The sequence below is a fragment of the Tauraco erythrolophus genome, chromosome 6 (assembly GCF_009769465.1).
Source record: "Tauraco erythrolophus isolate bTauEry1 chromosome 6, bTauEry1.pri, whole genome shotgun sequence".
In the NCBI taxonomy this organism is placed as follows: domain Eukaryota; kingdom Metazoa; phylum Chordata; class Aves; order Musophagiformes; family Musophagidae; genus Tauraco; species Tauraco erythrolophus.
The window spans coordinates 29,886,859-29,898,475 of NC_141470.1; the positions used below are offsets into that span (position 1 = coordinate 29,886,859).

At 47.6% G+C, this 11,617-nt stretch overlaps 1 protein-coding gene across 1 annotated transcript; it reads left to right on the forward strand.

Moving 5' to 3' along the window:
- Positions 1-5,389: 5,389 nt before the first annotated feature.
- CHAC1 (ChaC glutathione specific gamma-glutamylcyclotransferase 1) lies at positions 5,390-6,536 on the forward strand. The gene is made up of 3 exons (XM_086613602.1): positions 5,390-5,662; positions 5,761-5,796; positions 6,062-6,536. The coding sequence occupies exons 1-3, from the start codon at positions 5,390-5,392 to the stop codon at positions 6,491-6,493; spliced, it is 741 nt and encodes a 246-aa protein (XP_086469728.1). The 3' UTR covers positions 6,494-6,536.
- The last annotated feature ends 5,081 nt before the right edge of the window (positions 6,537-11,617 follow it).

Below are 11,617 nucleotides of genomic sequence, written 5' to 3' on the forward strand. Positions count from 1 at the left end.
CCATGCCTGTAATCTCACTTCTTGATCCTCTTTTATTTGACTAGAAAGCTTCTTACTGAGTTTTAAACTCTTTACAATGTGTAAATTACCCCTGACTTTTGCAGCTCTTGCTTCATTCATAGCAAAGTGCCAAAACGGAGGTTTTTCTGTTGCGTTATCCCTTTTCCATCCTGTATGAGCTCCCTATTATTTCTTAAACTCTTTTTAAATCAGCCGGTTACTTTCCTAAACACTTTTCCTTCCCTGCTTAGGATGCATATTGTAGATTGCTTTCTACCTTTGATTTCAAATTCAGAGGGTCTTCCACATTTCCATCTTTGGACTCTTCAGTCTACCTGCTTGTATCAACCAGTTCCTTCAGGTTTTCTCAAATCCGCTTTGTTAAAATTTTAGCCATAAAACCATTTTTTCTTCTCATTGTACTGGAAGTGAAACTGAATCACGTCCTGAAGTGAAACTAAATGGCAACACTAAATCAGCCCAGATAAGGTACTGACACTTACAGTCAAGGCTGAGGCTCCCAGCCCAAGCCATAAGAGCCCACGCTTCCTCCATCTGTATCTCACCTTGAAGCTGTCAATGCAGACATCCAATTGATTCCTCTAAATGCCCTTCTAGGTGTCAGCATAGTGTCTGGGCAGCAGAGCAAGGCCCGGGGAGTGAAGAGCAGGGAGTTCCATTGCACTGAAGGATGTGCCAACCTAGTTCACAGCTCACAGCCTGGCACTCACATGAGCTCCTAGGCTTGGGATGCTATAGACTCAAGCAGAAGGGGTTTCCAGGAGGTCTGTATTCAGCTTCTATGTGCAGTATCCAATTTGCTCATCCCTCAAGCTGTGCTAGTAGGAAGTGTTTGAGCTTCTTTCCTACTCGAAAGAAAGAAAAGACAAAATTCCCTGAGCTCCTGCTACAACCCTCCACACTGTCTCCTCAGTCTCTGCTCACTATGTCTGCTTTTAACCAAGATAAAATCCAGTCTGAAACTAGAGTTCTGATTCTTATAGAGAAATCTTTTATGGACAAGTGCTGGGGAGACCTCAGTATCAGTCAGCAAGATGGAGTGTGATGGAAGGGCAGGGTGACCACAGCAACCAAGGCCAGCTCCTGCCAGTGTCCAGTCCGCTCACCAGCTTGAAGTGAGAACAGGAGAGGAAGTCGGCAAAAAAGCATAGTGGAGCAGATCACTTTGGTGTACCAGACTGAAAAGCCAAAAAGATAATGCCGGGTTTTCTTCAGAGAACTTCGCAGTCGACTTCCAGGCCATTGGGGATTGATGCTCTTTGGATCTATGATTACTTTTTTTTCCCCCTCACATAACTAGTTCAAATACAAATCAAGTTTGTCATTCCCATCTGCGGGCATTCAGTAGTTCTGGGATACAAATTGGGCACACTCCAAAAACTACCAACACAACAGACAACAGTCAGCGCTGTAGCAGCCGTAGGGGTGAACAGACTGAACATGGAGTGGGTCAGCAGCAGCAGCAGCTTAAGTTCTGTCCTGCAGAAGAATCCTGTATTATCCTATTAAATTAATCCTATTATTAGTGTTGACACCCAGGCCACCTAAACGTGGAGACTGGTTTCACTGCCTTGTTTGATTTCCACCTGAATGGTGCTTTGTATGTACAGTTTCCGACTTTTGTTTTTCAGTCTGGTGTCCTTAGAGTACTGTATCCATTAGAGTTTAGGGTTGTTCTTCTTAAAGTACCAGAATGTCCTTTCTCATTTTTTCTCTCCTCTTCTCGTTGCTTGAGACTGTATTTAACCCCATGCGTTAAAACATTTAACAACGAAAGCGCATTCCCTTTGGATATTGCAAACAAATCCAAATACACCCCTGCCTACTGTTCCATACATCATTCCTGATCCCCAAGCTGTGACAATGCTACTTCTGTATTTCCATGTTTGAAACAAGGGTGACTGCATATTTAAGTGGTAAGTGTTCACAGCTGGAAGAGATTTGTAAATTCCATAAGAATTTGATTCAACAAACAGAAGTAAGACCCTTGGTGATGCACATGGACGTGACCCCAGTTGGTATTTTCTGAATAGAACAACATTTGGTAAAACCCAGTGTGTACCCTCAGCTTATCGAAGCAAATAAGATCCTGAAACACAAGATGACGCTAATGACAGTTTCAATCCACTGCTACGTGACGTGCCAGCCCTGTTGTTGGTTCCTCTTGCTCTGGGGTGATTCACCACTACCCTGAAAAACAGGCAGCTCTGGCACTGCGTTAGTCACCTGGCACTAAAATGGGAACGCTTACTCCAGGGAAGGAGAGCATACCCTGCTAAAGAGAAACTAGGTCCTCCTTTTTTCCGGAATCCAGAAAAACTAGTTTCAAGATGTAACAAATAAAGCTAAGATTGCCTTTTTCATCTTCCTAAAGGTTTCCAGGCCAAAATACAAATTCTTACTGCTGTTAAGCATTTTTTAAATTATAATTAACAGAGTATGACCATTATCTTCCATTCTTTTTCCCCTTAGTCACACACAAACGTCTCATCTTACGTTTTTTTCCGTCTCCTTTTGTTGTACTCCTGAATCTACGACAGGTTCCTTAACAGTTAACTCCATTGCCACTCCGCATCCTCCCTCACACCTCTTTGAGCATTGCTGCGGTTTAGTTTGGCAGGCTGTTCTCCTTGTCTTATGAACGCAAGCTCCAACACTGCTGACAGACACTAAATCCTGTCTTTAGTATCCACTCGCTTTACTTGCATAGCTGCATCTATACCATCCACGAGGTACCTTTTCTGCTCAGCCCTTCACCCCTGGTGATCCTCATGCCCTTTGATTTATTTAACCCAAAAGTGCAAGGCAGGTGGAGTCAGTAACAAGAAAAGAATTAAGGAAAGCTTGAGACAAAAAAAATTCTTAACCTCTTGCTGTATATGCCACAACTTCAACAACAGTCTTCCCTGAGGCTGTGCTCCTAATGATGGAGCAATATCCTGAAGTCTTTACACAAGAAAATCGGGGACTTGACTTCAAAAGAAGTTTCTAACCTCATACCTAACTGATCTGGGTGTAACGGCACTGAAAGGACCAGAGATCCGCAGCATTTAACTAGTGCGGGATCTGAAGCTGGTCCCTTAAGGCTTCTGCTTTAGGCACTGGCTCTCCGTTGCAAATCTGGCCCAGCTGTGCAGCAGAGGCTTTGGCAAGGTGAGACACGACCAAGACAGCTCTGCAATGGAAAGGAGCAATTTTTTTCCCCTGTCAGCAAGCATGCAGTCACTTTCCAGTAGCATATTTTTTATTTCTTTAATCAATTTTCCTTAGCATGTACTAGTAGATAAGACATCTAGTGCTTCATTTGTGAGACACGCATAATCCAATGCATTTCTCAGGTGGATAAAATTCGCATCCTGGGGAAAGCTGAAGAAAGAGGATAGATTTTTTTTTTAACTGGTGTCGCTAAGACCAGAACCTTGCAAAAGCTTTTTCAGCTTATCTTTTAGACACTGATTTGTCTGTCACTGTTTGTGCCCTTGCTTGATAAGGACGATGCAGCTACAGCCAAATGTTTTAATGCTTTTATTAACTACATATTGGGTTTTGCTCAAATTTCCTTGATTTTAGCAGGAAAAAACTGAAGAACTGAATATGAAAAATAGATGCTTGCTGTAACAGAACACAGAGGACTGGTTTAATTCCCAGACAAAACGTTTCATTTGATTGAAAGACCACATTATTTTAGCATTGACGACCTGCACAGCTAAGGCGGGAGTCTTGTATCTTAGGAGCCAGGATCCGCAAGACTGAAAACGTAAGCCTAGAGATTTGTTTGTTTCACCGAGTAGAGCTTTGATACAACAGCTGCTAAGAAGACTTTCCAGAGCACCTCCTTGTCTGTGGCTAAGGCCTCTGAATGCGGCAGCTATACAAACAGGGGATGGATTCACATCCTGCCTGTGGAAAGGTACCGGTGGGGAAGGAATATGAGGCTGCAAGCCTGTAACACCGTGGGTGTATAGTGTGAAGGGCTGGGAGGACGCAGAGCTGACCCCATACCTTTGGGCCTGAGTAAGATAGAGAAGGTGACTGGGAAAAGTGTAAGTGGAGAGGAAAATTAAGGAGCTTTGGCCTCTGTTAAGGCTGACCTTGTGAAGGGCCATCCAAGGTAACAAGTCAGTCATGCAGGGCAGGAGAGAAGGGCACGCTGTGTAAGGCACGGCTGGACAATGTAAGAGCCATGCAGGCTGTTGATGTCATCCACAGCGAATGTGCCAAGGTACAGGGAGCACCCACCTCAGCCTGTGTGCGTTGCAGCTGCAAAGTCCTGTTTAATGGGGTGGAAAGGTGGCCACTGGTTGGATGGGACCCAGCAGGAAATTAAAGAAATGACTGTCAATAGACTGTTTGGAGTGATTAGATGCAGAGGACAAGAACAATAATGAGAAATACTTTTATAAAAATATCTCAATGGCTTTGCTTCTCATTCTTTCCCCTCCTCCTCTCTCCTGCCACCAAAATGCAAAACTTTATAATCTGAGCCTGCCTCTTTAGCTGGGCTCTTTCGCCATCACAACCAGCTTAAAGCTGATTTACAGCTGGGTCTCCATCTCATAGACAGACACCTCTTGGACCCATCTACCTAACAAACGTTAGGTATTACAAGCCACACTCCAGCCTGGATTTAGTACAAGGGGGAATGCACTCAACTGGCTGGATTCTGCACCATTTCCTTGCATTTGTGTGAATTTTATTGCTCTGTTTCACCTATATGCCTTACGCCTCAGCCCTGTCGACGTCAGGAGCTGTCACTTGGCCCAGTTATTAACTGCTTGGTTTTCCAGTGCAGCAGCTCGAGCTCTTGGATGAAGCCAAAGCCGGAGTGTGGAGCGGGCTGCCGAGGAGGGCTTGTCCGCTCATTCCACCCTGCCTTCTCCCTTTTGGGCGTAGTGTGGTCTGCCTCATCCGCACCAGGACCAGCAGCCGGTCATCCCTGTGCGCAGGGGTCTGACAGCGGGTGATCCGCTGGGATCACCAGCCGGGAATTCCGCAGGCGACGCCGCGTCCCCCCGGCAGCTTTCACCGAGCGCCGACAGAACAGGCCGGCCCCCCAACTCCCACCAGCCCCCGCCTCCCACCGCGGGCGCCTCCCGCCTTGCCCTAGCCGGGGTCTCCTCCCGGCGGACAAGCCCACCCGGCCCCCGCCAGCCGGCTGAGGGTGCCGGCCGGCCGCCCCCCGCCCCGCCTGACGCAACCGCGCGCCGCTTTGCCCCACGCGCGGCGAAACATCCTCGGCTCGTTGCATCACCCGCGCCGCGGCGGGCGGGGCGGGGCGCGGGCGGGGGCGGGGCGCGCGGCCCGGCCGGCCTTTAAAGCGCCGCAGCGGCGCGTGGCGCCCCACGAGCGCCCGGCGCCGCATCCCGCAATGGCTCCGAGTTCCAGCGCCGCCGTGAAGCGCGACCCGCAGCGCCCCGAGGAGTGGCCGGAGCCGCCGACATCCTCTCTCCTCTCCTCCTCGCCCCCGGGGGAGGCGGAGGGCGCGGAGCCGAAGCTGACGCCGCCGGTATGGATCTTCGGGTACGGCTCGCTGGTGTGGAGGCCGGGCTTCGAGTTCACGTCGCGCAAGGTGGGCTTCATCCGCGGCTACAGCCGCCGCTTCTGGCAGGGCGACACCTTCCACCGCGGCAGCGAGAGGATGGTAAGGGCGGGGATGGCCGGGGGGGGGCTGTCGCTGGCGCGGGCTCGGCTTCTAACGGCTCTGCCTTTCTAACCTGGCTCTGCCCTTGCCTCTCACAGCCCGGCCGGGTGGCGACGCTGCTGGAGGACCGCGGGGTGAGTACTGGGGCCGGGGGGGGGGGGGCGCGGAGGGGGCGCGGCGAGCAGCGGCCTGGGTGGTGCCCACATCAGGAGCCGGAAACTGATGGGAGCAGCCGAGTGGTCTTCTGCCCTCGCGGAAGGTTGGGGGGGTGTCACCCGCCCCTGTCCGGCTGCCAGTTGTGGGGAGGCCCCAGAGCAAGGCAGGCTCGCTTTGAAATGTTAATAGACTTCTCTACTGCAGTTACAGCATCCCATAACCAAGTTGCTCTTTCACTTTCAGGCATGCACATGGGGTGTAGCCTATGAAGTTCGTGGCGAACAAATTGCTGCATCGCTCCAGTATCTCAACATGCGGGAAGCTGTCCTGGGAGGCTACGTCACCAAGTTGGTGAAGTTCCACCCTCAGGAGAAAGATGCAGAGGAACCCATCCTGGCTCTTGTTTACATTGCAACACCCCAGAACCCTTCTTACCTCGGCCCAGCATCCGAAGAAGACATTGCAGCTCAAATCATTGTCTCAAGTGGTTGTGCTGGTCATAACATTGAGTACTTGCTGAGACTGGCAGACTTTATGCGCTACTTTTGTCCTCAAGCAGAGGATAAACATCTCTTCTCCATTGAAGAGGCTCTTACTTCCATCCTTCCTTGCCTATACTACACAGAGGAGTCTCCAGAAGAAACTGCAAGTGTCCCTCAGAAGTCTAAGGGTTGAAATAGAAAAAAATTTTTTGCAGTGTGCCAGTAGAAGGGACGTAAGGGAGAAAGCGATGAGGACTATCTTAACTCTGATAAAATATACTGGACTGAGTGAATAAAGGGAGAATTAGCAAGTAGTAGGGGAGGGAGGAAGTGGAGTAAAACATCCTTGCTATAGAACTTGCAATTAGTACCTGTTACACTCCTCAGCTGTAGCACCATGATAGCCATCACTGCTTTCCAGGTGGGGGGCAGGGATCTTCCCTGGAACTTTGCTCTGTAATATTTACTTCCTGGGATCAGACCTGAAGCACTCTCTTTCTTTAGAGAAGAAAGAGGCTCATCTATTCTGTGCACTTTTTTCTTTTTTTATTTTTTTCTTTGAAGACTAGTTGAGCAGGACTTGACTGGGTTTAAGCAGTATATATGTAATTCTACCTCAGACGGGCAAAAAGCTGTTTGTGTGATGGTGGAGACTTGGGCAGGTTTTGCCAAATAAGACCTTTTTATCCCTGCTGTGTCCCACCTGCAGTACAATGACCTGATGCTGAATTTCAGGACTTTGTGCAATATTAAGTGAACTCTGTAGGCTTTTGTGGATCCTACTTCCTTGTGTTGTGAAGGATTGCAGTAATGCACTTATTTTTCTAAAATATCATACTGTATTTATTGTGTTGTATTTTCCCTTACGAGAGCTATTTCAACTGCTCACGTGCCACAGTGGTATGTAGCCCACATTCAACCTTGCATTGTGCCTTCTAGTTTTAAATCAGTTTTCTGAGGAGCTAAGCCTGCTTTAATGACAAGCTTTTCTCCAAGCTTCACTGACCTTGTGCTGCTACAGACTTAACTGACTCCATAAGAAACAGTCCTGCCTGTGTGGAAAGTCCGTGCTGTCTGCAAGAAAGCTGTTTGACTGCAGCAGCATTTTAACTAGCCCTGTATTGGATAAACCTCTGGTGCTTCAGGATAACATGGGTTTCTGTAGAAGCATTTGAGGTTTCTAGTTCCATACCTGGATGTCTGTCTGGTACATTTTTATTTGACTGTGAAGGGCCATGACTGAGCATGCTTGCAAGCCTTTGAGCTGTAGAAAAGCCTGCCTTGATCATGTTAAGCGGAGGCACTGCTGCAAGCTCAGGTTTTTCAGCTTCACATATTAACAGCATGAAAAACAATAGTATTGTAAGAAAACTGCTGTAACTGCAGCAAAATAGCTCTTGAGCTGACCCCTGGGGCCTTTGACTCCTCCCAAATATCCTGTGTATTTTAAATAATAAAAAAATAAAAGATTGTTTGTATTACTGTGGCTTGTATGTATATGCAGTGGTACTGTGCTGTGCCCAGTAATAAAACAAACTGACAAAGTTAGTTTCTGTACTTTGGTGTTGGTCTTTTTCATTACTGACAAAGTTCAAACTGGTCCTCTTTTTTAATGTTTTTTGTTTTTTTAAAAACAAAACCTTAGCTGGTAATGCTGCTATAGTTCCTATGGGTTTCGTTTTAAAACAAACGAACACTTTGCTGTTGAGCAGCTTGCCTCTGCTAGATCTACTGGAAGACATTTATTGACTCTTTCCCTTTGAGAAAAGGGGAGTTCAGTGACTTTCCCTCCTCAGCTTCCACCTCTTGTTCCTTCTGGAGTGACAGTGCTGACCATAGAGGGCAGGCATGGAAATGTAATTTTCTTTTGGCAGGTCAAAGCATTTTTGTTCTGAGTGTAACTTGGCATCGCTGTTTCCAAAAAGTATTAGCGGAAGAGCAAGAAACTGCCAGGGAGACAGTTATTTCTCTTCCACCTCGTGCACAGGGCTAATGTGTAGCTGTTCTGATTCCTCTAGTTACCAGCTGCCTCAGCAGGTCACTGTACGTACCTGTATTACATGCCTCAAGACTTGAGTGATGGAGTGAAAATTGAAACAACTGAATTTACCACCAATTAAAGGCAGGTGCATGTTTCAGCAATAATAGACTAGAGAAAACTGCACTTTCCCTGTTCTGTGGAGGCTCTCACTTCAACTGAGCAGCTGCATCTCCCCATGGGGACTGTATCTCCCAGCTGGAAAATCAAAGGGTTGAAGAATCAACTTACCTGCAGGGGAACAACCCCTTGCAAGTATGTGACTGGGGTCAGATACCAAAATATCTCCATATAAAACAAGAACCATCTTCATACTTTTAAAATTTCTAAAGGCATCACTGACAGGAGTTAATAGCGGATGTGCATGAAGCAACCTGTGTTGCCATCTCACAGGAGAGCCCCTTGCTTTGCTCATCTAGGTCAGCCCCATGATCTTTCACATCACTGGTAAAAGCCAAACACTGACTGCTTGTGAACAACCCATCAGTGCTAGGAATGTTCCTTCAGCTGCTGTTTCTTCTTCCCTTGGAAAATTAAGTATTTTAAGCACAGGTACACCACTGAACTACCATTTTCTTCCCAATTAGTTCTTTGCAGTGGACTTCTGAAAAAAGGACCTCGTTTTCCTTTCAGGGGTGGTGAATATGGCAGCTTGCTGCTGCCGTCGTGTCACTGCATCTTCAAGTCAATAAGACAGACAATGAGGTATCGTGTAACTTCTTTATCCTGAAGCTTTTGTGTCCTGTGAGTCTGGGAACCAGTCACGTTTCGGTCAGTTGATGAGTTTAAAAGGTTAACATCCCAAATTTGTACATTGGCCATGTGAGGGAGGAGAGAGAGCACCCTGCAACATTTGTTATACGCCCAACTCATGTTTGCACTGCTACTTAAAGATAGGGACCACGCTGGCTTGCCTCTGATGAACCACATGTGAGGAAGATAATTGCTGCTTGGAGGCAGTCATACATGCATGGCACATGGGAAAACCAGGCCAACAGTGACACGCAAGGACAGTGTCCTACCCCATACATGTTTCACTACAGGCTTCCTCTCCCCATGCCATGACTTGGCAGACCAGGCGAAGCAGCTGGCGGTGGGTGCAGCTCCAGCTTCTGGCAGCTGTACCGCTGGCCTGGTGGCTGGCCTGGGAAAGAGCACTCACCTTATCAAAGGGTGAGACAACCACTCTCATTTGTGAAGTGGTGCCAGACATTTCTGGAGATGCTTCCCTGCCTAGTGGCTTCCTCTTCCATATGCAGTTTTCTCTTCTCTGACTTCCCTATGACAAGCTTGTGCCTATCAGGTATCACATTAGAAACTGGTTGCAGTAGAAACATCTTTATAAGTGCTATCAATCACATACTTTCCAAGTCTAAAACCATCACAATTCACATTATTTCAGTCACTTCTTCAACCTTTTCCATTTTCCTGCCCAGCAGCTCTCACACAGCCCTGGAACACGGGCCTAAGTCACCATTTCCTTGAGTATATTAGGACAGGACCTACCCAGCTGCTTTGCAGTGGCACAGCCAGCTAAATAAAGTAGATGACAACAGTTAATCCAGCCCTGGCCTTTGTATGTATAAAGCACTCCTGAGGGCACACGGTCCTTAACAGGGCAGGAGAAAAGATAGAGAAACTCAGAACTGTTAAAAGGATTGGGAGAAGACAAAACCAGAAGAAAAAGTCTCTGGTTCTTAGGTGCTACGGCATTATCTCAGTTTCAAGGTGGAATGTTGAGAACTGAGGAGACTTCACACAGGTAAATCTCTACCAAGGTGACTCCAGCTTTAGTAAAACTGTAGTTTAAGTACAACATCACCAAAACATGAACTTATCTGTGCTTGGTGTACTTTTCTAGATGAGATGCCGGGTCAGAAAATTAGTGAGACCAAACTTGTATTTGGGGTCAATGGCCATACAGGCATGCAGCTCAGTGGGGGAGGGAGGTGGTAGGAGAGGACGGTGGCCTAGGAGAGGGGTAGGGAACAGACCAGCATTCCTTTGCTGGGTGCAAAAGTAGCCGGCGGCTTGGTTGAGTCTACTTGAGGGGAACGTAGTAGCCCTGAGGCTCCGCCATGTGTGGCAGGGAGAGACTGGCAGGCAGCCGGCAAGTCACAGGGAATGGCACATGCTGGATTTAGCAGCTGTTACAGGAGCTGCTGCTGGTTGCACGTAGCACGTGCTACTCCATATGTGTCTGCTTGCCGCCCAAGAGCCAGGCTGAAATGTGGATTTAATTACTTACAGATGTTTCACAGGCAGAGGAAAAGTAAAAGATAAAAAACCCCAAAGAATGCTTATCGCCCCTCCTGGACAGGCTCTGCAGCGATACATGGACTGACCGGCAGGTGCAAGCGAGAGCAGCTGGTGCTCTTCTGTCACCAAGTCTGCAAAGGCTGCACTCTCCCAAGCACTTCCCTCTGCAGGAAGGGCTGAACAGCCCTTCATGCACACTGGATACAGTGGATGTGTCCAGAAACAACGTCTGGCTTGGTAACAACCTGTTCTTCTGCTGCCGCGACCAGGAAAGATTGGTGAAGCAGGGGAAAGAAAGAGGGTCTACTGGGTGAACAGCTGCACTAGGACAAGTGAGACTGACTTTGCATAAAATACCCAGCACAAAAGACGCAGATGTCGTCACCTGTGCACGTTGATGCTTCTCCATATAATACCTTCCAGATAGTTCAGTGTCAGAACGGCAGCACTGCCAACAGGTCCCAAAACCTGAGAGTCAATCTAGGCCTGAAAGTCTTTCATGAAACTTTAAATTGGGTTATATCACATTCATCTAAATAACCTCATCCCAAAGGCAGAGGGGAAAATGAATGAATAGAATTTGGATGGGAGATTTCCCCCAGTCAGACTTCTTGATTTGGCACTGCCAGTTTTCAAGACATGGCACATACTTCAGTAGCACCAAATCCAAAGGGTTTTTCAAAAATCAAGGACAGATGCAACATAAAAAAGTGCAGTCCCAGCACATGAGCGGGCAGCGATGTGCCACCAGCACACAGCCTAGCTCAGCAGGGCATGGTTTCCTATGCTCCGGAGAAACAGGAAGGGACAAAAAGAAAAAAAAGATTTACAGTCAGGCTATGGAAAAACTGCACTTGCAGCAACACCAGCAGCTGCTCAGTGGACTTAGAATTTTCCTACTAACTACTTGCCTTGGCTTAAGTGAAAACCTCCCTAATTTATATGCTGTATTAAAGTTATGAGAGAAGCCTTTGGGCTTTGAAAGAGCCTTGGGCCTGGGAGGGAAGGGAGGGCAGAAGG

What these genes read in the sequence shown, in the direction of transcription:
- CHAC1 (XM_086613602.1), top strand. Translation starts at nt 5,390, where the DNA reads ATGGCTCCGAGTTCCAGCGCCGCCGTGAAGCGCGACCCGCAGCGCCCC. An exon ending in ACCGCGGCAGCGAGAGGATG is followed by an intron (nt 5,663 to 5,760) that starts GTAAGGGCGGGG and finishes TGCCTCTCACAG; the next exon opens with CCCGGCCGGGTGGCGACGCT. An exon ending in CGCTGCTGGAGGACCGCGGG is followed by an intron (nt 5,797 to 6,061) that starts GTGAGTACTGGG and finishes TTTCACTTTCAG; the next exon opens with GCATGCACATGGGGTGTAGC.